The sequence below is a fragment of the Saimiri boliviensis genome, chromosome 8 (assembly GCF_048565385.1).
Source record: "Saimiri boliviensis isolate mSaiBol1 chromosome 8, mSaiBol1.pri, whole genome shotgun sequence".
Lineage (NCBI taxonomy): Eukaryota > Metazoa > Chordata > Mammalia > Primates > Cebidae > Saimiri > Saimiri boliviensis.
In genome coordinates this window covers 27,537,459-27,564,450 of record NC_133456.1, presented here as the reverse complement: position 1 = coordinate 27,564,450, position 26,992 = coordinate 27,537,459, and the positions used below count along the sequence as shown (strand labels likewise).

General features: G+C 41.4%; 1 protein-coding gene and 1 pseudogene across 26 annotated transcripts in view; both read left to right on the top strand.

Annotated features, from left to right (window-relative positions):
• KALRN (kalirin RhoGEF kinase) overlaps window positions 1–26,992 on the top strand; it is a 711,287-nt gene that overhangs the window by 371,547 nt on the left and 312,748 nt on the right. For 20 of the 26 annotated variants that reach the window (XM_039477076.2, XM_074404213.1, XM_039477075.2 and 17 more), the window contains exons 12-14: window positions 563–771; window positions 4,119–4,293; window positions 18,625–18,820. In XM_039477076.2, coding sequence (XP_039333010.2) covers window positions 563–771; window positions 4,119–4,293; window positions 18,625–18,820 — 580 coding nt within the window. The remainder of the gene's footprint in view (window positions 1–562; window positions 772–4,118; window positions 4,294–18,624; window positions 18,821–26,992) is intronic. The other 6 variants (XM_039477078.2, XM_039477077.2, XM_039477090.2 and 3 more) reach the window with 1 other exon arrangement.
• Window positions 13,228–13,323, top strand: LOC120367246 (U6 spliceosomal RNA; annotated as a pseudogene).

Sequence of the window (26,992 nt, the reverse complement as noted above, 5' to 3'; positions counted from 1 at the left end):
TATTGAAATTAAGCCACATCTTTAGCATTCAACTTTTTAACCAATCTAGCAGTTTTAAAAGGAACAAAATAGTATGGCATATGTACAGATTATGCTCAATTAATGTGCTTTTAGTTCTTATTGAGCACTACATTTTTTGTATATTTGCAATATCATGACACATTTCTAAGAATCAATTGTGCACAGAGCACATTGCTCCCTTTCCTCCTGTCTGAAAGATGAAATAATATTCGTTCATTCTAGTCTCCTGTTCTTCCTAGTGTCTCAAAAATAACTGATCTCCTTGCTCTAAGACCACACCAGTAGGTTTCCCTGAACCACAGGGAAGTTAAGCCAGGGGTGATTCCTGTCATTATGGAAGACCAACACCAATGGAGTAAAATTAGCAAAGACTGGTAATGAATATAAATGTAAAAACACAAACTGACCCATAGGTGTGCTCATGAGAATGGCACTGACTGGTTGAGAGTAAGTTGGGTGATTCCAGTCTAGCTTCCTTGCCCTCACCCTAGCCCTGGCCTCTCCATCTGCCCTGAGTGGAGTCTCTACTCTCTCTCCACAGTTGTGGACATGGATGGAAGATCTTCAGAAGGAGATGTTGGAGGATGTATGTGCAGACTCTGTGGATGCAGTCCAGGAACTGATCAAGCAGTTCCAGCAGCAGCAGACTGCCACTCTAGATGCCACGCTCAATGTCATCAAGGAAGGCGAAGACCTTATCCAGCAGCTCAGGTCAGCGCCTCCCTCCCTGGGGGAGCCCAGCGAGGCCAGGTCAGCATGGGCAGAGTTTTCCAGTGTGAAATGCCTCGGGCTAGACGTGAGATAAGTCCTGTCCCAGTCTTGACTCTGCAAAATCTTGCTTTGTGGTCATGTGTGAGCTTCAGTTTCTTTATCTGTAATATGTAAAAATGCCTGCACCATACCCACTTGAGTCTAGAGTCAAATACTAAATGGAAAGGCTTTAATGTTTCAAAGCATTATTTATCATTCAGGATGTTATTCAACAGTCAGTAAGTAACATAAATACAACAAAAATTTACAAAAGAAGAAAAAAACAGTAAAAAATCATTAAGAATTAGGGCATATTTGCTCATGCAGAGAAATAGACATTAGGGAATATAATGCTGACATTGGGTCTTAGGCTAAACTCTGACCTCCACTGCCCCAGTCAGCAAAATTGGAGCATTTTGCTGATTGACTCTGGACCCATGAAGACATAGAAAAACTGTGGTGTTGTCCTACCAATTCCTTGTTACCCAATTATGACCTTTCACCATTCCTTGCTGCCCAGAAAAAAAAAAACAAAAAAACTCCTTCTGCATCAACCTAAACAAACATAACTACGGAGACAAATCCTGTCTAAAAATCCTGCTTTTGTTTAGAATTACCCAGGCCATTGCCTCCTTTCCATCGGCATCAATATCTAGTTTTCTGCCCCTGTCAAGCTCCTTAGATAAAGTGTCATGAGGCCTTAAGCAAGCCCCCAGCAACCAACCCCATGCCCAGGTGCTATATAAATAGGATTTGATGGTGCTAATGATGGCTGCCCACAGGGACTTGTTCCTATCCCAAAATCACTGAGTGCTGGGACCTCTGCCAGCTCTGGACAGAAATAATCTCATCAGCAAGTCCCAGGCCGGCCCTGAGGCCTGAGGGAATTACTTCAATTGGAGAGGGTTTTTTTTTCCCCCAATACCAGTTGTCCAATTAAATAAACAATGAGAAATTACCTTTAGAAGGCCCTGGCATGTTTTTCTGTTGGAAATTAATAATTTCTATTCTAAACATGCACATGAGATGCTCTGAATCCTCCTACTGCATGCTAACAAGACGGCCTCTTTTCTGTCTTCCCCTAATTCATCTTGGTGAATATATAATACATGACAGCTTTGTCTGCCTCCCTAGGAAACTCCACTGTCATTTGTTTCTGAAGAAAATTCCAAATAGTGGACAGTCATTTAACCTCTCTGGGCCTCAGCTGCTTCGTCTGTGTCATTAAGGGGTTCGCTCCAGGATCTCTGGCAGCTCTAGAATTCTGTGATGGCTTTGTGTCATCTATTCAAATACTTTTCACAGGCTTGGCTGGCTTCACTTTCTGTGGGGCTAGGCCTATGGAGATGCCACTTGTTCTTAACAACTGTAAGCCTGCACAGTGCCTAAGGGCGTAATGCTACTTGACAGTGGCAAACGCAACAATGTGGGTGATGCCTGTTCTGTAAGATTACATTTCATGGGTTTCAGAGAGTACCATAGGCATATAACCAAGAGCCACTGGTGACCATTCATTGTGCCACTAACCTGACTCTAGCCTAGTCTCCCCCCTAACATCAAGGCAAGTCAAAGAGAAAAAGAAGTAAATGGTGCTTAGTGGGCATTGGCAAGATGCCTCACAGACACCAGAAACATCTTCCCTAGGCCTTCCTGATTTTTCTGACACTCATCACTAGAGCACCTAAGGGAGCTTTTGCATCATCTCTGTGATTCCTAGTGAGTGTGACACTGACATAGTGCCTCATAAAATGGTCAGAAATCATTCTCTTCCTTCTGGAAGATGTGTGATGAAGAAAGACACAGGAGGAGTCCAAGAGAATAATTATATCCTCCCAGAAGCAAAGCCCTCAACAAATACGTAACAGGATTGAGTACATCTCTTATGTTCTTTTCGTGCCTGAGAATGTCCATGCAGTTGTGGGAATAGAAACTGTGCCTGTATCATGACCAAACAGGACAGGGTGAGGAGGCAGGAATTGGGAGCCCTCTGAATGACAGAGGGAAGGGCACTTGTTAAATTAGCCTTATGCCATCTTCAGAAACAGAATGCGCTCAGATACCATTGCTTCTGAGACAAACAAGGCTAAAAGAACATGGCTTTCAGAAAGCCTGCTGATGAGATGATTGGAAATAAATTATTTTCCCCTTGTCCTCTGACTCCTTAAATTGTGTGAGAAGCTAAGATGTCACAAGATAATAAATGTGCCAGTTTATTTCAAGTTTTAGGGCTCTAGTTCACTCAAGGCCCTGTGGAATCTAAACTTCTTAGCCTCCACTGTTTTCCCATTATAGTTACCACCACCTCATTTTGCTGAGCAGATCAATCTGTTTATCTCTTGGTTCGCCTCTACAAGGCATCACCTCTCCCTACTACTTTTATATAGACTCTCTCTGCTCAGAGGAGGTCACACCCCCTCCTGTTACTTGACTGTGTTCATCCATTTCTTCAAACCCCGAAATCAAAACTCCTTGCAACCTTTGTTGTTTGTCCCAGCTTCTTATGAGCTAGCGGTTACTCTCCTGATCAGCACTTGACACTGCACTTGTGTCCTTTTAGGATTAATAATTGTCCATACAACATGTTACTGCTTTTAGTTCATGTGCACTCTTATTTAAAAGCAAACTGTGAAATGAGCAGGCAGAAATAACATGTTAAGTCCACTGCTATTAAGTCCACTCGACAGATTAAGGCAGCTGAGGCTCAGAGAGGTGATTTCCCAGGGCCACCAGCCAATTGTATCAGAGCAGAGACCTAATTCAGGTTTGCAGGCTCCATATCCTATGCTTTTCTAAGTACAGCCTGAGCTGTTTAGTAGAATAACGCTAGCCCATAATTTTAGCATAGCTTTATAAAGTGCATGCTTACAATTTTGACAACCATGACATCATCTGTTTTAACAAAGAGTCTGTGAAGTAAAACTAGGAAGATTTGTTTAAAATATGCCTTTAATACATCTGTATGTATTTTGATAGATGATGTGTGTGTGTATTGAAACTATCTGTATTAGACTACATATATATGTGGAAGCACTCTATTTCTCTGATATTTTATGTGTTGTAGAGTTTTTTCTCATACATCATTTCATCTTATTTCTTTCACAGTTCTGCTTGAGGAGAACAACTAGTCTTGGAAATAGACTTGTGAACCCAAAAAAGGATGCGTGTATCTTTGATTCATCCATTAAGCAGATAGCATCAGGCTCACAGAAGGAGTCTGATAAATATCTGTTGATTGAATGACTCAACTGATTCACATCCACCTTGCTCAGATGAAGAAGGTCCCCCTTCTCTGTCCTTTTTAATATGGCAAGGCCTCTCCTTCTCTTTTTTCCCCCACTCTGCCACAGGGACTCGGCTGTGTCCAACAACAAAACACCCCACACCAGCTCCATCAGCCACATCGAGTCGGTCCTGCAGCAGCTTGATGATGCCCAGGTGCAGATGGAGGAGCTGTTCCACGAGCGGAAGATCAAGCTGGACATCTTCCTGCAACTGCGCATCTTTGAGCAGTACACCATCGAGGTAGTCGGGGGCCAGGAGGGGAGATGGAGAAGGGCCAGGAAGTGCTTCCTGGCTGAGGGCACTGCCCCAGAGACAGGGAAGTAGCCTAAGAAAATTAGAGCATCCAGCATGCATTTTTAGAATGCAAGGAACTCCCACTTCACCGTGACATTCCTTCCAGTCCCTCTCATCCCCTGATGCTGTGCAGAGCCCCTCTGTTTTACTTACTGTCTGTAGATTACTTCATTGAGAAATGTTTGTTTGGTTTGTTTTGTTTCTGAGATGGAGTTTCACTCTTGTTGCCCAGGCTGGAGTACAGTGGTGCAATCTCAGCTCAGTGCAACCTCCACCTCTCAGGATCAAGCAGTTCTTCTGCCTTAGCCTCTTGAATAGCTGGGATTACAGGCATGTGCCACCACACCTGGCTAATGTATTTTTAGTAGAGATGGGGTTTCACCATGTTTGTCAGGCTGGTCTTGAACTCCTGACTTCAAGTCATCCACCTACCTCAGTCTCCCAAAGTGCTGGGATTACAGGCATGAGCCACCGTGCCCAGCCAAGAAGTTTTTTATTGCTAGCCATTAGACTCTTACTTGGTATTATGGTTGCTGAAATACTATGAACTGGTAGTTTGATGATTGGAGTAGAGTTATTGAACTTCACAGCTTTAAGAATGGGTAGATATTAAAATTAGGTGGCCTTCTTAGAGCCGAAAATATATAACACACATTAGATTCAATCACACAGCAGTTAAGAAGCCAGGTGTCACAGGAAGGGGAACCTGCATCTGCAATTTGATTTTTATCTATTAAGAAAGTAAGCCTGTGCTATGACCATTTGTTAGTTCATCTCATAGACTCCTCAGTTTATTTTTGGAAGGTTGGAATCACATTTTCTGGTATATTTGTGTCCCCTTTATCATACCAATTAGTAATGTAGCCAGGTCCATACGATTTCTGTGGTATAAGGAATATCTAACATAAGGCACTGTTTCCTTTTCAGAGATGGCAAAGGGTTAAATTAAAGGCATGTCTTCTCTTTGCTCCTGGTTGGTATGGTAGAAGGGAAAGCCAGCTTTTCACCCACCATTTCTTAACTTTGTTTTCCATTCCAACCATCTCTCTGGAGTTAGGGTTTCTGGAGAGTGATCTTCCCAATATCTGTGGAAACTTCAATGGAACAGCTTTGGAAGGAAAATTATTTTTTTTTAAATATATTGAAAGCTCCAATATCCCATCCTAATCCAACTCAGTACCAGAGACTGTCTTGGGAACAGCTCCCCTTTGCTTTAATCCCGGATCCAAAAATGTTCATATTGAGAATCTGAAATGTAAAAGAAAAGCAATTGTAAAGGTATTCATCTTTCTATCCCTTACACTCTTAGAAGCACATCTCTACCCCTGCCTCCTTGGGAGTTCTTGTAATTTCTTGCTTAAAGACTTCATGTTCTAAAAGGTGCCTTCTGGACAGGTTCTGGAACAAGGGAGAAGATAAGCCTTTAAATCTAGACCTTAACTATGCTTCCAACTGATTTCATAACCTAGGTGAATTTATTTATACTTTTTATTTATTTTGAATCTACTCTCAGGATTTCAGGTGGCAGGTAGTATCAAAACGTGTTTTGAAAAACAATGAAAATGCCAGTGGAAAAATAAAGATATTGACATGCAGTGAAGAGTGTATATAGTGAACATTGTAAAGGTGGGGCAACAAGGTAATAAAAAAAAAGAAAGGGTATGTGGGTCATTATTCTTTAGTAATTTGGATTAAGATGTACAGAAATAAATACAGTTTAAGTTGATTAAAGTAGTCCAAGGCCGTCCTGCAATATCCATCACCTCCATTTTGCCCTCTGGAAGTGACTATATCCAGGGAGGAAATTATGTTAGCAGGTATGGGGGTTTTGCAATTGTACTTCTTATTTACTCTCCTGTCATTCCAGATCTACTTCAAAACATGCTTAAGGGAGAGGAAGTCATCTGAGGGTTTGGATTAAGTTTTATTTGAAAAGGTGGCGTGGCCTGGAAGTCAGGGTTGCTGGTTCAGTACCGGAATGGGTCAGTTAGCTTTGCTTTGACATTGGCTACACCCCTGACATCAGCTGGGGGCATCACAAGGGTGTCTTTGCTTGGATTGATTCTAGCAAGTCCAGTTCTACTCCTAAAAAACAACCCAAAACATATGGAGAAAATGTCCTTTAAAAAATGTGGGTTTAAATCAAATACATTAAAATTGGATCTGGCTTAAATGTTACGAGAGGAATTTGATACTTAAATTACGGGGCCGGGCATGGTGGCTCACGTCTGTAATACCGACACTTTGGGAGACTGAGACTGGCAGATCACTTGAACTCAGGAGCTCAAGACCATCCTGGGCAACATGGTGAAACTCCATCTCTACCAAAAATACAAAAAATTAGCTGGGTGTGGTGGTGAGCACCCGTGGTCCCAGCTGCCTAGGAGGCTGAGATGGGAGGATCACTTGAGCCCAGGAGATGGAGGTTGCAGTGAGCTATGAGCATACTACTGCACTCCAGCCTGGGTGACAGAATGAGACCCTATCTCAGAAAAACAACAACAACAACAAAACAAATAGATTATGGGATTTGCATTCTTCAGCCTTTGTTTGTATAAAAATTCCTTTTCCTACCCCAAGTACTGGATAACACCTGGACAACCTGTTATGCAGGAGAGCAAGAGTGTGAGGGCCTCATAAAATAAGGGAGAGAAAAATCACAATGACCGGGTGTGGTGGCACAAGCCTGTAATCTCAGCACTTTGGGAGGCCGAGGTGGGCGGATCGCCTGAGGTCAGGAGTTTGAGACCAGCCTGGCCAACATGGTGAAACCCTGTCTCTACTAAAAGCACAAAAATTAGCTGGGCGTGGTAGCCCATGCCTGTTATCCCAGCTACTTGGGAGGCTGAGGCAGGAGAATCACTTGAACCCAGGAGGCAGAGGTTGCAGTGAGCTGAGATTGTGCCACCGTACTCCAGCCTGGGCAGCAGAGAGAGACTCAGTCGCAAAAGCAACAACAGCAACAATAATATGATGGGATTTTGTATCCTCTGGTGTAGGCTGTTACATTCAGATTTTAGAAGGGGTCTTGTGCCCTTGTCTCGTGGGGGAGGCCCAAAAGCTTGGGGAGTATGCTACATCTAATCTTAGAACAGGAAATCCTGCCAAACCTATGGAAAAGTTCTGCTTCAAGTCAGATTGTCAGAAGTTATTTTTGAGGGTGATGAGATTATTCAAATACCAGCTATGTCTCACTGTGGGATGAAGAACAAACTTGTAGAGATGCTTCTGTGTGTGAAACTGAGGGTGGCAACGAGAGGCATGTCGATGCTGACATGAGCCGGGGCAGGATCTGTGATTATAGGACCTACAGTGTGGTTTCTTTCCTAAAGGAAGGCATTTGATAGACATGCTCCAAATTCCTTGGGATTACTGAACCCTGGAGGAGGCCTGCTACCCTGCATTTGAGACATCTAAGAGTGACTCAGCTATATCACTGAGAGCCGAGATGGGCCAGTTAATGTAATCATTAGGATAGCACATGGGTTGCTGCACCAATCTCTTTTTACTCAGTAATAATGGTGCTCACATTATAACCTGGAATGAGATCATAGGGTGCCCCCACTTAAAGTGAAATATCCTAAGTTTGCTAGTCAGATGTTCAACACCAGGACCATAGCTGAGACCAAAGTGATCTATAGTGGAACATGTTTTTCTATAATGTTTTCCCTGTAGGTTCAGCCTACCTCTATGAAAGACATTTTATATAAACTGGTTATGATCGAAGAGACATTTCAGCAAATACAAATGTTTATTTTTTGGTGGTAAGAATATGGGTGATTTTTTTTTCTTATTTTTTGATGCTTTCTTGCATTTCCAAGTTTTCTACAATTAGGATAATCAGAAAGAAATGAAAAATATTTTTAGAAGCAAGAATAGGCCAGTGGTCTCCAAACATTTTTGATTGTGTATCCTCTCAATGCTTTTGAACTTACAACCCCCTACATACAAATATTTGTTCATTTTTAAGTTACAAAAATGTTCGGTGACTGGCTAATTATTTCAAAACTCAACATGCTCTTTGGGAGAGGGTTAGCTTTTTCATTAGAAGTGTGGGTTCCATATTTCAAATAGTCTTCTGATAATTTCTCTTTTTTTTTTTTGCCTGTTTTCTTGACAGATCTTATTAGATTGTCATTGTTGCCTTTCCCCACATGTGGCTGACAGAGAATTCAAAGTTCTCTTATGCTTTCATGATTAGTATTATCTTCAAACTGCAATTTCTTTGCAGGAATCTCATTAAACCATGTATCTTTTTGTGAAGGTTAGTTTAGTTAAAACTAGATAGTAGATAAATCTGTTTAACTGGACACATTAAAAAAAAAAAGCAGTAATTTGAAATAAGCTGAAAGCAATGAACAAATGAGCCACAGTCAGCCCCACTGAGTTGCGATACTCCTACCTTCCCTGAGGAGCCCTCTTTTTCATGCACTACACAAAACCATCTGCCATGTGGTCAGAATGAGACTCCAGTACCAGTCTACTAATGAAAATCCTGGGAAATTTTATATACTTTGTATTGGCTTGATAAAATGTATGTGCACAGTATAATATATATACGCATACATGCGTATTTATATCAACATAGTTTTTCTCTCTATTATCAATGGATAATTTTGGGTATTTTCTGAAATGGTCATACTCATGTTGGAAAGTCCTAGAAATGACACTAAGAAAGATATTATAGACAAGGAACTTGTGGAAAATAAAGGCCACATTTATGGTCTTTCTTTGTAATCTCTGTGTAATTGCAAGCAAAGTGTGCTCAATGCACCTGAAAGTTTATCTGAGTAATTGACCTGAGTAGGGAATGATATACCAATTCTAAATCTATGGGATTGATATAAAACAAATAGGGATCAGGCTAAGGCTGGGAAGAAATGGTATTCAAGGAAGAAACCTCTGCCTATAGAAGATAAGCTGATTACAATTTACTGGTGGTCTCAGCTCTTTAATCAGTCGTACACAGAGGCCCTTAGCATTTTATATTAGAAAGAGACCCTTCCGTCAGCCTTTTACCTATGTAGAAATTCAACTCAGTAAACATTTGATGACCACCTACTTAAATACCAAAAACTAGGTTGGACATTGAGGACGTAACAGGGAGACACAGAAACAGAGGATCATCATACAATGTAAGAATTCTATGATAGAGCCTCCTTGTTTGTAGAGAACACTGGAAGGGGCAGATTCTTAGCCCAGACAGGATGCCCATGGAGAGTTTCCCAATGAAGTTACACCTGGAGGGCAGGCAAAACTTGGTGGCTAGAATTTGGCATCCCTGGAGGATGCCATCCAGCCTCTACCAGAGTATCTCCAGAGCCCAGAAAGGGGCTTAGCAGGGAAGGGAGAAGAAAGGAGGGAGCTCAGGATTTCACTATAGTGTTGAACCAAAAGCTCCACCTTTTACATTTGTTCTGCTCTCTGGCAGGGGGGCGGCGGGGGGAACTAGTCTGTTCCCTCTTATTTGGGAGCCTTGAAAATATTCGAAAATCCTTATCATAGATCTTTTTTCCTGAAAAATGGTGAAATTTTATGAGTTATTTCTGCAGTCCCCTCTGACTCTAAAAATTTTATAATGATTTCTCCTTAGTGCCAGCCCTCTGTGGTATATATCCCCTATTTATACACCTTTTTCTGGACAGGATATGATCTCAAGAGACTGACTTTGTTGGTCACTCTCTGCTGAAGGAACCCTAGTTACCTAAGCCTGGCTCACAAACAGGCTTGGATGTGTCCTATTAAGAACACTGGCTCTGGTGCAGCCCAGGAGATAGGTACCTTTTCAATGACATCACCTGTCCTGTCTAGATTTTTCTCACTTTCAAAGTAAATGTTTTCAGTACATTGACTTTAAAAAAAAAAATGGAAGCTTTTCTATTTTGTTACTCAAATTTAGTCTTTTTCTTTTTTCTTTTTTTTTTTTTTTGCACAGTTCTTCTGCCTATGAAAATAGATAGAAATTTAATTTATTATTGCTATCAATGTTGTGGCTGTTTGAAAAGATGGGCAGGTAAGACAGGGCTCTCTGGTTTGTCACTACAGGTTCTTCTCTGGGGGACACAGAGCCATTAGTCTGCTTAATCACTGTCAGATGTGGATCATCTAAAGGCCCATCATCTAGTCCAATTTCACCACTTTTTTCCTCCATAAATACTATTAGAGATTGCAAGGCCTTGCTGCTCTCCACATTTGTAACATGCCAAATCTACCGACATAGCAACTATATCAAGAAAGAAGCCAAGATCTATAGTTGAGACTCTTCCTAGTAATCACTGTCACATTTTCTAAATGTACCCCCAGAACATTTGGGAAGGAAATGTAGAATGAATACAATAAAGTAAACCTAATCCTCACAAAATATTTATTTCATAGTTTCCTCTAGACTTTTTGGCAAATTAATTTCAGGATCATTAGGAGGTTTTTCCCTACTACCATGCTTTTTAAAAAAAAAATCAGGATTATTCTCACAGCTTTAGTATTCTGGCAAGTCACCTGTTTTCAGTAGAACTGTCAAAAATCCCTCATGGAAATGTTTAGATTGCTCTGTAATGGGGTGGATTTGGGGCTGTGGGTCCGAGCTCAAGTAACATTATCAAGGTTCAAATACCATATGCTCCTCCTTTCTAGTAAGGATGCAGTAGAAAGTGTTCAGCTTACATGGGGGAAAAAGAACATTCTGACACTCAAGCATAACTAGGTTCTAGAATGAGTAAGCAATATACTTTATAGGAGCTCTTCAACAAAAGAGAGGGTTTTTTTTTGTTTTTTTTTTTTTTTGAGACGGAGTTTCGCTCTTGTTGCCCAGGCTGGAGTGCAATGGCGCGATCTCGGCTCACCGCAACCTCCGCCTCCTGGGCTCAGGCAATTCTCCTGCCTCAGCCTCCTAAGTAGCTGGGATTACAGGCACATGCCACCATGCCCAGCTAGTTTTTTGTATTTTTAGTAGAGACGGGGTTTCACCATGTTGACCAGAATGGTCTCGATCTCTCGGAGAGGTCTTTTAAAAGGAGAATAGAGTTCCCCAAATCTCAAAATGCTACCTATGCAACAATCTTGCATGTTCTTCACATGTACCCCAAAACCTAAAATGCAAAAATGCAATTAAAAAAATTAATTAAAAAAAAAAGGCAAAGGTATGGACAAAACTATTAAAAGGAATGACCAAGATCCCTCTCAACCCTATTAACTGACAGCTGTGATTATATCAAGGACCTCAGTTTTAATCATGGTGATAGAGAAGAAAAGAACATGAAATTGGCCATAAAAATTATCCAGTTATCCAAATTATTCAATTGGTATAGAAATTAAGTAATTGAACATTGGAACTCATCAATTACAGAATTTTTGCAATATGTTCTCCCATTATTTTGCCAAAAATTAAAAGCAACTGAGTAGATTTCATTACTGCCAAGTCCCTTTGCTTTTCTGGAAATGCCTTACAATTTCCCCAAAGGTCTTTATCTATTTAAACAAGTATTTTAACTCTTCAGAGAGCTTATACATATTTCTAAGACAAGGAAATGCTATGATAACTTTAAATAATCTGCTTTAGAATTCACTAATCTTATTATTTTAGGAATTGATTAATGGAGAGGAACTCAACGCTATATTGGACAAGAAGAGTAAATGATTATGGTACTTTAGCTATTTTAGTTTCATGGCAACCTATATCAATACATTACAGATAAAATAGCTCTTCCCGTGCAATGAGATGGTTTCTTCAGCTGGAATATGTCCTTCCCTATCCACCAGCATTTGTAGGCCAGTGGAGAATATTTGTCTTCCACTTTCCTCATCTTCACAAAACTAATGATGTCGTAAAACAGAAAGATGCTCGTTTTGCAGTTGACAGCCCAGGAACGTCAATGGCATCCCATTACAATAAAATGCCATGGACTCTTCCTTCCTACTGGTAATTGGAATGAGATTGAATCTTAACATGTGCATCATATGTAGTGTTGATGAATAATATATATAATTTCACCAACTTTACCTATCATGTGGCCTTAGGCAATTTTTTTTTTTTCTATAGATAGGGTCTCACTCTGTCACCTAGGCTGGAGTGTGGTGGCATGATTTTGGCTCACTGCAATCTCCGCCTCCTGGGTTCAAGTGAGTCTCCTAGCCCAGCCTCCTGAGTAGCTGGGATTACAGGTGTGCACCACCATGCCCAGCTACTTTCTGTATTTTTAGTAGAGATGAGTCTCCCCATGCTTGCCAGGCTGGTCTCAAACTCCTGACCTCAGGTAATCTGCCTGCCTCGGCCTACCAAAATGCGGGGGTTACAGGCCTGAGCCATTGTGCCCAGCCAGACAAGTTGTCCTTGAAGCCGTGGTTTCCTCATCTGAGAAATGGAGATGAGATAATATTTCCCAGCCTGTTGGGTTACTGTGAGAATTTAATACTTTAACACGTAACATTTTAGCAAAGCTCCTGGCAGTTTTATCAGCACTTAATACACTATAGTCAGCATTGTTATTATTATTCATAATATGTTTTCTTTTATATATATATATTTGCTTACAGGTTTTAAGCAGTTAAACATCCCATCTTATTCTTTCTCATTGTTTCTCTTCTGATTTATTACTGAGTTGTATTAGGAGATCCCTGAATGTTTATGTAGAACACCTGCTGTGGAAGCCAAAGGCATTTGCTCTTGCCTTGCAGAGACCCTGCCTGTGTGGGGAACAGATCACACTTCTATGTGCCGCAACTTTAGTCTCAATACAAAATTGCAGATGTTTCTCCTATTCATGACAAAGGCCTCTGGGTAACCAGAGAATTCTAGTTAGGTTAATATTACCTTTATACTGAGCAATCTGGCAGTCATTTTTTTTTTAGAAGGAATTATCAAACTCTTTAAAAATATACTGTACTGTGCTCACTTCATCAGCACATACCCTAAATTGGAATGATACAGAGAAGATTAGCCTGGCCTCTGACACACAAATTCATGAAGCATTCCATAATTAAAACAAAAAAAAATTCTGGAGGAAGTTTTCTTGCAAGGATAAATTATGCCTGGCATTTATCTAAGGTCACAAATATACAATTTCTTGTTCTGCTCAAAAATATATTATTAACTGAAAAGGCTCATGTGAAGTGAAGAAAACTTCATTATTTTAAAGAAGAAAACAGGAAGGGTAAAACTGGAACTTTTCTGAAGTGAGACTAGTAAAAAGAAGGCCATCCCCAAAAATCAGTTCTTGGAGCAGCCTTATTGATGTAACCCCATAGTTAAGAGCACTGGATTTGGTCGTTAAATGCTCAGCTTTGCCACCACCAGCTCTGAAACTATGGGAAAAACTATGATTTCTCTGTGTTTTCATTTCCTCCTATAGTGCTATGACGATTAAATAAAGTTGATCAGACACTTAACATACTGCCTGTACAATACAATGCAAAGTAAAATGTCTTCTTCAATCATATCTTCTTCATAATCATCACCAGCATCAAAACATTGATCTAAAGAAGTAATTACACAGTGAGATTTCCAATGTTGCAAATGATAAAGAGTTGAAATAGATAGACCACAGGCAGTAGGGGACAAAAGAGGTAGGTGAATTGTGATTCCGGCAGATACAAATCAAAACATCTGTTGAAGAGGTACTATAGTTTTCTCTACACATAAATACTGGGGAAGACTGAGAAAACAGGAGGAACCAATGGAGAGGGTTCTCTGAAAACAGAGCTCAAAGTGTTCCTACAGAACAAATTTTGATGGCAGAATACTGGATTTGGTGAATCTCATCTGGCAGGAACACCTTACACTTCTTTTTGGAGTGAGGCTTCCCATTTTCCATTTCCCGCTGCTTCTTACCCATTTTAAATTTTGGCTCTTCTGATTTCTCTTATTGATGTCTCTAGAGTAGGCCATTGTTAGAATAGAAATATTGCCAATGTACCTGTCAAATAAGTCATCATTTCCTAACTCTCCAATTAATTCAGGAGAGTAGGGGAGACAGAGGCCACTAGAGCAGGAGGGGAACTGAGCAGGCCAGGAGCTGAGATGGAGGTAACTGAGTGGAAGAAGAAAGCAGAATAGGTTGACTGACAGCAGAATATCCTCTGGGAACCTCATGTTCCATCTTTCATTCACTGGCTTCAGGCCCTAGTTTCTAACCTGAACAAATTTTCTCCAAATGGAGTTAAATCACTAAATACACTCTCTGGCACAGACTTTTCTTTTCAGTAGTGTCTCTCTGCATTAGCAAGCAAACTCATGACCTATGTTATTAGATAAGTCAGAGAAAAATATCTGGGTCTGGGAGTTGTCATGAAGCTCTTCATGCCAGAGGGTTTATTTTGAAGGGTGGTCAGGGCTTGAGCAGTCTGGGAGGAGGGACAAGGGCATTTCAGGGCTCTTAGACCAATGAAGAAGGCTGGAAAGGGCAGAACTTTCTCTCAGCATCAACAAGTAAACCATCTGACTGATTCATAAGAAGAACACAAGGTAAGGCTGGAAAGCTGGGTTTGTTTATTAGCAGTAAGGTCAACTTCAGGTTTGAAAACAACTGTTTTATTTTTTAAAAAATAAGCCCCTGTTGTCTTCCAGCCTTAGCCTCACAGAGAAAGTAGGGAGGAAGAACCCAATGAGAAAACATTCCTTAAGGAAACAGAAAATACTTAGGAGAGAGAATAATTTAAACTCCAGTATACATTAAAACACACAAATCAGACGAATTGAAAGCTGTGGGCATCAGTTCCTGGGGAGAGAAGGGAGGGGGACTCCAACAGAAAGAGGAGAGAGCTTGTGGACCCAGGGAGGGCAGCCTTAGGAGGAGGCCCTGGAAATTCTCATTCTCCAGGATTCACAACAGTCCTGGGTTCCTCAATCCAATGGTGTCAGGTGATAAGAGTGGAGAAGGGTAAGGAGAGGAGAGGAAAGAATATAGAAACACCAGATATAGAATCCTGGACATATTTTACATTTAGCTTAGATTTGAATTCCCAAGAACCCAGACCTCTGAGATCATTCTCTAAACTAAAGCCCCCCAGCCTGACTCCATTCTCCCTCACTTGGACCGTCAGCACCTTCCACTCCGTAGATTCCTGGCCGTTGGACTCCTTGGATCTTACTGCAGCAAATAGATACCTCACAGACTCAGTCTCATGGAAACAAACAAAACCTAAAATCAAAAGAAAAGGCAGGCTCTTCCTTTCATGCTTGTTGTCTTAGTTTTATTCTAATTCCCCTTAGTTTGTAGGCCAGAAAATGGACTACAATTTGTGATTTGGGCTATTGGAAAATGTGTTATCTGATAAAGAACTTACATCCAGAAAATATTTAGAACTCCTACCAATCTACAATCAAAAGTTAATTAACTCAGTTTTTTAAAAAGGGCAAAAGGCTTAAAAAGACATTTTACAAAAAAGTAGATATACAAATGGTCAATAAGCATTTGAAAATGTTGTCACCATCATGAGTCATCAGGAAAATACAACTTAAAACCATAATGAGATAGCAGTTCACACCCACTAGCATGGCTAAAATTAAATAGAACGATAATGCCAAATATTGGTGGGGATGTAGAGCAACCGGAACTTGAATACATTGCTACTGGGAATGTCAAATATTACAATCATTTTGAGAAACTCTGATGATTCCCTTGTAAAGTTAAACATACACCTACCCTATGACCTTTATATAATTCCACCCCTAGTTATTATGCAAGAGCAATGAAAACCTGTGTCCACAGAAAGACATGTATAAGAATTTTCACATCAACCTTATTCATATTAGCTAACCACTAGAAACAACCCAAGAGTTCATTAGCAGGAGAGTGGATAAACAAGTTGTGCCATATCTATACAATGGTACTCTACTCAGCCATAGCAAGGAATGAGCTACTTGTATACACAGCAACATGGATGAATGTTGATACAACGAGAACAAAAGAAGCCAGAAGTTGAAAAACAATATTCTGTATAATTTCATTCATATGAAATTTAAGAATAGGCAAAACTGCATCTATGATGATAGAAATCAGAAAGTGGTACCTAGTTGTGCGTTGAGGAGGGGAGGAATGGATACATGTAGGCTCCGTAGGATGATGGAAATGCTCTATAGTTTATTTTTGGCGATGACTACATGGATGCATAAAATTGTCAAGACTCAGAACTGAATGCTTAAAATATGTATATTTTATATGTAAATTATGCTTTAGTTTTTAAAATACAGTAACAAAAAAAGATATTTACAGGCCTGGTTCTATAAAAGCCTATTTATACTTTAAATTATGCCCTTTTTTTTTTTTTTTGAAGGAACAGGTTCTCTGTCACCCAAGCTGGAGTGCAGTGGCATAATAATAGCTCACTGCAACCTTGAACTCTTGTGATTCACTCAAGTGATTCTCCTGCCTCAGCCTCCCAAGTTGCTAGGACAACAGGTGCATGCCACCATGCCTGGCTAATTTATTATTATTTGCTTTGTAGAGAGAAGGTCTCACTGCGTTGACCAGGCTGGTCTTGAACTCCTGGCCTCAAGTGATCCTCTCACCTTGGCTTTTCAAAGCACTAGGATTATAGGCACAAGCCACTGCAGCCAGGCTAAATTATCTTTTATAAATAATCTCTTTAGTCTCCTCAGTCTAACCCCTTTCTCTAGTTAGAGAATGAAGTACCTTTCAAAGATGGGGCTACAACAAAAACCTGCTTTGTCTGCCAACCCACTGGTTTCCAGCTCCCCCAACTCCCCACAAAAAGTAATACTGGGTTTTCCTGCTGAGCTCAGCAGTTCTCTAAGTTGACTGAAAAGATGTGGGGTGTGAAATGAGAACCTAGGGCAGCGAGGTTGATACTTTCACAGTTTCCCTACTTCTGCTTCAAAGAGAGCAAGTACAATTTAATCTGTGTCTATTTTGCTTGAAGAAAGGTCTTGCTGTTAGACAAAAAATGAAATTCCGTGATCCACACAGCAGCCCCTTGTGAGGGGCTACTTGGCTTTCCCATCCCAGTGTGTATGTCCCCAGCATGCGATATTAGAGCATTGCTCTCACTTGCTTCAATCCATCTCTGTCTCCCTGTGTTCCTGATGCTCCTGGAGCAGCAGTGTTTGATAACTTGGAAGGTTATGCCACGTGGGAGCTGGCATGAGACCCAGCATCATGAAAACCACTCAGCTAGAGCTCTGGGATATATGCTTAGATGGCCTGGGCCATCCTGGGAATGTGTGACCTGGAGTGACACTTTCCTCTTCTGAGAAAAGAGTATGACAGTACCCATGCTATCATCTTCACAGGGCTGTCATGGCAGTAGCATGAGATAACAGATCTGAAAACCACATTTAACAGTTTTAATTTTGATTCACACAGGTGGAATTATCTAGTTCAGTGCTTCTGAGTTCCTAGTCTGTGGGTGATTGCAGAGATTGTAAAGAAAGTGTAGGATTTAGTCTCCATTTGCAGAGAACTGAGAGTAGACCAGGTGAAATCATGTGAGTTAAGGTGTAGAAAAATGAACAATAAGCAAGTTGCTATTAGGGCAGTGTTTCCATTCATTACATGCTTTAGTATTCATTAGAATCATTATTGCCTTTCAATTGTTTATAATCTGCTTGAATCTCTGGAGGTGTGCTACACATTTATACTTTGTTTAGTCACTATTTTTAGGTGTCAGCCTTTGTAATAAAAGGACAGAATCCTGCACAGAACTCAGGAACCAGAGCAGGACCACTGGGTTTGATAGGCACCAAGTCTTTAACTGATTATGTAACTTTGGGCCATTCACTAGGCTTTTCTAGCCCTCAGTTTCTGTTTCTGAAATAGATCCTCTACTTAATTTCTGGGGACCTCTTTAATTATGAAAATTGTTACAGTTACAATTGTGGGATGGTAGAAAAAGTCTTTGAATCAATAGAAGAACTTCGTCCTTCTCTAGCAGGGAAAATCACCTCATCTGTCTATGTGAGGGTCAACTTCCTCTTCTAGAAGATGGACCTGGAGATCTCCACCATGCCTGCCTCTCTAGGTTATTGTGAGGACTGAACAGCAAGGAATATGCAGAAACTTTATAAGCCATAATTCATGATATAAATGTTTGCTGCTCTTCCCTTGCTGTTGCTATAGGCATTGAAACACCTAGAGAGCACTCTTGGAGCCGTGTATACAAGAGTACATGGCAGTGTTGCTTCAATAGTCTAAGGGTTGAAGCATGCCAAAGCAGAGACTGGTCTGAGGGGTAGATTCATGAATAAGGCTTGGAATCATGAGCCTTAACCTAGCCATCTTTCATGGACCTGGTGAGCCTGTGCTGATGACAGTGGTTCCCTCACAGGTGACAGCAGAGCTAGATGCCTGGAATGAAGACCTGCTTCGGCAGATGAATGACTTCAACACAGAGGACCTAACCTTGGCAGAACAGCGGCTGCAGCGCCACACAGAACGGAAGCTAGCCATGAACAACATGACCTTTGAGGTCATTCAGCAGGGCCAGGATCTGCACCAATACATCATGGAGGTCCAGGCATCAGGTGGGTGACCTCGCTCATCTCCTGGCAGGGGAGATGGTGAAAACAAGAATACCAGCTAGCCTGCAAGGAGCACTGCTACATCATTTATTCATTTTATTCCTACGGATACAAAGAATAGAGATTTTTGCCCACATTGTTTTTTTAACAAAAGGAGAGAAACGAGGCCAGGTGTGCTGGCTCATGCCTATAATCCCAACACTTTGGGAGGCTTAGGTGGGTGGATCATTTGAGGTCAGAGTTCGAGAGCAGCCTGTCCAACATGGTAAAACCACATCTCTACTAAAAATACAAAAATTAGCTAGGTGTGGTGGCAGACGCCTGTAATCCCAGCTACTAAGGAGGCTGAGGCAGGAGAATCACTTCAACCTAGGAGATGGAGATTGCAGTGAGCAGAGATCATGTCACTGCACTCCAGCCTGGGCAAAAGAGTGAAATAAAAAGAGAAAAGAAATGAAAGCCATGAGAGCTGAAATAGTACCCAAAGTTACCCAATTAGGTTATGCTAAGATGGGAATAGGGCCAGCGTTTCCTGGACTGCAGAGGGAGTGAGAGAACTGATGATGGCAAATAGCACAGATTACTTTGAAAAATGGTGGCCTGGAAAAGCAAACCAGAAGCAGTCAGACATCCATGTGGATTGTACTCTTTTGCTCCCCAACCCCTGCTGCCACCATACATTCTCTAGCCCTATCCTCTACTCCCAAGCTATCTTCTTGTCTCCTGTTCTTGCTTCTCAGTCTCCTCAATTTTTAATCACTGGTCTGTGCATGAATATAAGCAGTACTAATAAAAATTTATGACAAGACCATATAATTTTATAACTTCTCAGAAAAACATGGCTGAGTTACTCAGATTTAACTTCTTTTCTTGCTCAAGATTTATTCAAAATTTATCTAAGAAATGAGTGAGTCCTTAATATTATACTTCCCACTCCCCAAGTCAGCCTTTGATGTTAGAATGAGAGAGCACCATGGTGATCCTGAGGACTGCTGGTCCAGAAGAAAAGAAGTCACATGGCTGGTCACATCCCAGGGGAGTGCTAGAGCCCAGATCTCTTCTTTCCACCCACTCTGCTGCCCTCCTACCTGGGTCCTTGTTGGCTGAGGTTCCTCACTGTCCAGCACAAGGTAGATAAGAGCTAAGGCCATCAATTCTAAAACATAGTTGGGCCATGTCCCTGCTTATCCCGAAGGTTATGGAAATCCTGAGATTGTCAGGGGCACCTTAGCAGTTTTACTGAACTTAAGTACTGTGTTTCTTTCACTGACCTGAAAGAGTAAAAACCAGCATTCGAAGGGACTTCACTCCTAACCAGAGAAGAGACAGTCTAGTGAATTCTGTTCACTTTCGTCAGCATAGTCTGTCCTTGAATTTTCATCTGTGCTGTGAACAGACTGCCTCTGAGACCCAGGCCTGTTTATATGCAGCTGAAACCCAGGCCTATTAACAAGTACGCAGCTAGTGCCCAGGATAGTCCCAGGAAGGGCTACTCACCTTGCAGTCTGTCTGGGGACATTTTTTAAATGACAGTGCCCAGGCCCCATGCCCTGCTATTCTGATTTAACTACCTCTAAATGGAACTTGGGCAACTTGTTTGCAAAAGCAAACAGGTCCTAAGGTGATTCAACTGTGTGCTCAGGGCCAAGAACCACTGCTTTTAATCATGGTAATTAAACCACAACAGCCGACATCTGTGGAATGACCTAGCCAGCGGCTCTCAAAATGTGATTCCCAGATCAGCAGCATTAGCATCACCTGAGGATGTTTGAAATACAAGTTCAAGGGCCCATTCCTGAACCCATTACATCAGAATCTCCTAACATTGTTCTTTCCTCACTATGGAATCATCTAAATGTTTGCTGCGATTCCTTTGCTGTTGCTGTAGGCATTGAAACAGATAGAGCATGCTCTTAAAGCTGTGTACACAAGAGTAGATGGCAGTGCTACTTGAATAGTCTAAGGGTCAAAGAATTCCAAAGCAAAGCTGATCTGAGGGGTCGATTTGTGAATAAGGCTGTGTTGCTTAAATAGTCTAAGGGAGAGCAGAGGGTGGCCCAGCAATCTGTGGTTTGATTAGCCCTCCAGGTGATTTTGTGCACCACTGACCTGGCACGTCTGGGCCCAGCAGCACCAGCATCACTTGGGGGCAGATTAGAAATGCAAAATTTCTGGCCTTATCCCCGACTTGTGAATCTGAACGTACATGTTAACAAAATCTCCAGGTAAATTGTGTGTGCTTTAAAATTTGGGAGTCAGTGTTCTAGGACATGGACTGTACCTTATTAGGGAAGTAGGGGAAACCATAATCCATTCTCTGTGATTGGGAATCTTACCTGGACTCAGGATTTAGACCCATAGCCTGCCCTCATGGTGCTTACTATGGCTGTCTATGTAGCTACGACTGCAAACCATAAGAGAATGCAGACACAGTATCTAGCAGAGAGATAGGCAGAGAAGCTATGCAGGGATGCTCACCTTTCATCCCTCATGGTGGCTGTGTCTAGCAGGAAGAGGAGCCTTGTCTGCCTGGAAACCTGCAGCACTTACTACCAGGGTGCTGACGTGACCATGGGTAAGCCAACCTCTGTCCCAAGAGCCAAGTATCCATAGTAGCAGAAACACTGTCGGGAGCGGGAAGTTCCTGAAGACTGCTTATGACTGAGGTGGGCTGTGCTTGGCATCCACCTAAATCATGAGGGCTGAGTGGGTGAAAACACCCCAGGCAGATGGGCTGCCCACCCCCGCAATATCCTGTTCTACAAATAAGCTTTGTTAGAAGGGGTTTGATGGGCCTCTTCTGTGCCTCTTACTGAGACTGGCTGTTCTCCTGCTCCTACCACAGCTACCTGTTCAGTCTGGCATAGCCTATGAGGCTTTCAAGAGAATGAATCCAGGGGTTTTAGGAATGCTCACTCCCTGTCTTATGGCTGAATGCCTGGTTCTATAGCGGAGGCATCTAACTCATCTCTGGGCTTAGGGAAATGGAGGGTAGATTCACACCAGAGCTGGAGGGTGGGAATGGGGTAAGGGGTAAGTACCTTTTCTTTCTCTTTAGACTTTCGTTTCTTCTTCTGTCTAGTGTGGTAGGCCTTGATTCTTAAGGTTCCCTCCAGTTCTCACTTTCCTTAATTCAGCCTAACTGCCCTCATGGGTCACGTCAGCACCCTGGTAGTAAGTGGGCTTAGAGTGGGCCTTGTCTGCCAATGGCTAAGAAATGTAAGACTTCAGAGACACAAGACTGAGGCAATAAATGGCTTGGGCATTTATAGTCTTTGTTTAATGGACTGTATTTGGACTAAAGGTAAAATAAACTGTTGTCTTAGAAAAAGGACAATTAGCAATATTAAGACTTTTTTTTTTTTTTTTTTTTGGTATTTAGTCCTTCATGCTAAATTAAGGGCTTATGCTTTGATTTTATAGTAGCAAATGGAAGTAGGGAATTTTTGTATGCTTCTTTTCAAAGGTGAAGTTTGTGATGTTGAGCCAGGCTTTACTAATCCCTCTGGTGTGCCCACAACTCTAACCAAAGCAAAAGCCTTTGCTTAACTTAACATCAGTCACAGGAATAGAGTAAATAGGAACAGTTTCTTAATTTTCTCATTGTTCTTTCCTCACTACGGAATCATTTATTTGAGGCTCAAGTTGTGAGGTGGTAGCTTTTGCTGAAAGAAGTTGGGGGAAATACACTGGCTGAATTCAAGGTCCAGTTCCACCAGCAACTAGCAGTCTGATTTTGGAAGTCCGTTTTCTTTCTCTCTATACTGTAGTTTCTTCTTCTGTCTAGTGTGGCAGGCCTTGATTCCTAAGGTTCCCTCCAGTTCTTTCCATAGTTCAGCCTAACTGCCCCCATTGGCCAGGACATACTTCTTCTCTCCCATGAGAGCTGACCATGCGACTGTTACACTTGACTTTAGGAATAAAACGAGAGTGACATACCCTATGGATATGTTGCTTTTGTAATTTACTCAAAGCATCAAATTCTCTCTTTATACAAGGTTTGCAAGTGAAAAATCTCTGGAGTCTGTGGCCATGATGCTTAAAATTTACTTTGCCTGAGAAGAACCCAACCCCTACATTTAAAAATAAATAAATTCTTAAGCTAAGGTTTGTGAGGATCGCTTTTCTCCTTGAGCCTAGAGGCTAGAACACAAAATCAGGAGGAAATCCCGGGTTGAAATCCCAGCCACACCTCTTAGGACCTGTGCATGTTCTTGTACGTGTTCGCCAGTCTCTCTCTGAAAAGTAGTGATCATCAGAATCCTTACCACGTAGGGTCACGTGAGGATGAAGTGGGATAACATGGGAGGATAGAAAGGGTTCGGTGAAGCTTGACAGCTAGTATATTTTGTACTCATATTCTAGCGCATTCTGCATTCTGTTGAAGTTATTTGGGTTTGAAGTTATTAGTTTTTCCAGTAGCATAAGGGTAGAATTCTTTCTTCCTTCTTTACATTTCCAGCATCTAGCAGAGCGAGTGTCTTGTGCCTATCAAATTCTCAATAGTAATGTTTGCTGAATTGATCAAGAATGAACATCAGTGTGGATGGAACAGATGTAGGTAAAAATAATGGAACACAAATAATTTTACTAGTGTCAAAAAGGAAAGAGAAAAGATCTGTGTATGTGTGTGTGTTTTTTTCCAAAATGGAAGCTACTCTGGGGTTAATAGGAATGTGGATCTTGGAGGGCTAAGAGGAGGGGAAGAAGCAGCCTTGATGTAAAACGATGATTCTTAACCTGGCTGTAGATTGAGAATCACTAGGGGAACTTCTTAAAAATACCAGTGTCTGGGCCCCATCCCTCAGGGAGTCTTAGTTAATTGGTCTGGAGTGGGCCCAGATTTTTTTAAACTTCCCAAGTGATTTTAAGGTACAACCAGAGTTGAGAACACTGATCTAAAAACCTCATTAAAGGACTTTGTGATTTCTGAACTGTTAGGTAGAGGTAGTGACACAGAAAGAGGAATGCAGAGAGGAGGAGAAAAGAGAAAAGATGATGTTCTGATCCGAGGCAGATACCGATATTTAAAGAACACAGTTTTTGGAAACATGTTACAAGTATGGGCAGCATGGCCAGAAATATCTAAATCTTACTCTAGACCACAGTCACCTCTCTCCTTGAGGAAATTAAAGTGGTACCCCCATCTGGCAACAAAGGAAAGCAAACTAATGCTTATTGCTAGCTGTGACTTTTAGCCCTAAACAAACAGCAATGCAGAGCATTCCGCTGAGTGTAGCAGAAGGTATATCTGTTTCCCCATGTTTCTGGCCATTGTACCGTCTTATCCAGTGGTTCATAATCTTGGTTCCATGTTGGAATCACCCCCGGAGCATGAAGACTTACTAACGGCTGGATCCCAGCCACAGAGATTCTGATGTTATTGGTCTGGGGTGTGGTCAGGACGTGGCGATTTTTAAAAAATTCTCCAGCTGATACTTGGGAGGCTGAGGCAGGAGAGTCGCTTGAACCTGGGAGGCCGAGGTTGCGGTAAGCTGAGATCGCACCACTGCACTCCAGCCTGGGTGACACAGCGAAACTCAGTCTCAAAGAAAAAAAAATTATCCAGCTGAATCTAATATGAGCCAGGGTTGAGAGAATTAGTCTAACAGCATTATTGTTTCCAATGATATACATTAGGCAAGTACATAAACACCTGTCAGTAAGATTTTATATTTACATCTTGTACAAGCCATTCAGTAGTTCCATCAGCAATCAAAGTGTATTCATTATAATTTCTCTGAGGGAGAGGCAAGTGAGAAAATGAATATTTGAGCCTACTGGATGTTAGGCACTGTATACATTAAATCTCACATAGTTCTCACAACATCCTGAAAAGTCCTCGTTGTGATTTCCATTTTACAGACAAGGAAACTCAGGCTCAAAGAGGGGAAGGAGCCCAGAGTCTCACCATTCACAGCATGCAGAGCAAGCCTAAGCCTGCTCTTAGGTACTTTCCACCACAGCATATGACCTTAGTTCTCTAAAGAGGCTCATTTGTTCATTGATTAGGTATTTATTGGGCGATATGAGTGAAGCATTGTGCATTGTGCTAAGGCTTAAAGAGGCAGAGATGGATAAGACTGACATGGCCCTGGCCATCAGAAGTCCAGCATTCCTGGGACAACATGGACAAATTAATAAGGAACTAACCTCAGTGGAAGCGTTCTGACTGGGGTATGGGCACAGGAAATTGGGGGGGCACAACAGAAAGAAGTCTCAATAGAACTTTTTAAGTAGAGCCTGACAAGTGATTTCATCACAAATATATCTACTACTTGATGGAAAGAGGAAACATGTCTTTTCGCATGTTTGAGAGCCTCTAAGAAAAACAAATAGATATAGCATTAGATTGAGAGTGTTAATGTCAACATAAGGAAACTCTGCCTGCTGCTGATTGACAAATGCTTACCATTTGATGGGCTTTAATTGGGACTCGTGTCAATGTGTTTGGGGGCAGTGGGAGAGAGGATAATTTCTATTCTTCTAGGTGTGGCTGGAATAAATCTTCATGTTCCTTGCATTTACTCCGTCCATAACATGATGTGTTCCTAAGGAGTGTAGAGGTGCAATAAGCATTGTCTTCATCCATTTTATTTCCTATGTTCATCTCACGTAAAACAACATCAAATGAGCTGGATGAAAATGCAGGGACCGATTCTCAGGACATGCTGGGAGCCTGCCCTGGATGACGTCCTGAGTAGGTGGCTATCCTCTTTGATAAGTAACATAGTGTGGCAGAGGTGAGCCATGAGGCTCACTTAGAAAGACATTTTGCCCAAGCCCAGCATCCTGAACACCAGAGACACGTGCAGAATGAATATGAGCTACAACAAATCCACACTGAGACTGGAAGTGAGGAAGAGCGTTTGCTTCTATAGATGGATCTTAAATTGCATTTCCAGAAAGCAAAGATAAGGGTCAGGGGTCATCCTACTATGCCAAGCACCGCAGATGTAGAAATTTTTGTATTCCTACTTTTTATTTCAGTCAAGGCGATGCTCTACCTCATCCCCTCAGTAATTGAAAATAGTAACTGGAAGGAGTTGGCTGCCAAAAGAACAAGCCGTTCTTTTCTGTCTCCCACAGATATTTCAGGAGCTGGGACTTGGAATTATGAAACAGATACAAAAAATAAACATGAAAAGATACTGAAATTATTACCATGTAACACCAGAAAAAAAGAGTGTTCCCACTCTCCCATATTGTCCTTATATAAAACACTATTTTTGCCTCCAGAGATGAATTTCCCTTAGCATGTACAGACTTTCCTTATACTTCCCCGACTATATGCTGCAGGTGTGTTGGTGGTGGCAGTGATGGATTTCTGATGGTGTGAGTTAGAGTGATGAGGAAATCTCCTAAAGGGGATTTATTTTTTAGGTAACTATATGTTGAGATTGGCAGGCTCCCCATGGAATTACGCTACCTTTTTGGTGACTTATGTGCTGAACTTTTGAGTCTGAACTCCATCATTGTTTGGAATCTTGTTCTTTAGCATCTCGGACAAAGTGTCAGCATCAGGACCAAAGCTACATTGAGTCTAGATTGTTGGATGAGGAGCCAGGGAAAGGATTTGGACAGAAGAAATTGCAGAGCCAGGTGGACTCAGGGATCAGAATAAACAAGCAGTCCAGAGTTAGGACTTTCCCAGGGCTAAGGATCTAAGCAAGGCTGAATAAGAAATATGTAGACAATCCAAATCAAGAAACAACATGGGTCACAACTTGCAACAAGTCGGAGAGATTTAGAAACAGAGAGGGTATGAATGTAAGAAGGCAGAAAGTTGAAAGTTTAAGGTGAGAGTCAGGAGTCAGGAAAGCCACAGGTCAAAGAAACAGTGATCTATATTTATTGTGTGCCACGAGTATACAGTAATATGTGTGTATGTGAGATACTTTACATGAATCATCTCATTTAATCCAACAAGTTTAGGAGGTAGGTAGCTTATGAGGTAGGTAGATATGTAAATTCATATTTTACATATGAGAAAAATGAGGCTTCTGAGAGTCTAGGTAGCTTGTCCAAGGTCAGGATTCCAACTCAGGACTGTTCCAAAGCTAGTACACTTTCATGTAGTCTTTGAGAGCCAAGTAAGGAATCAAATCTAGTATACTTTTCATGTAGTTTTTGAGAGCCAAGTAAGAAATCAAATTCAAGTTACTAGTGAAGAGA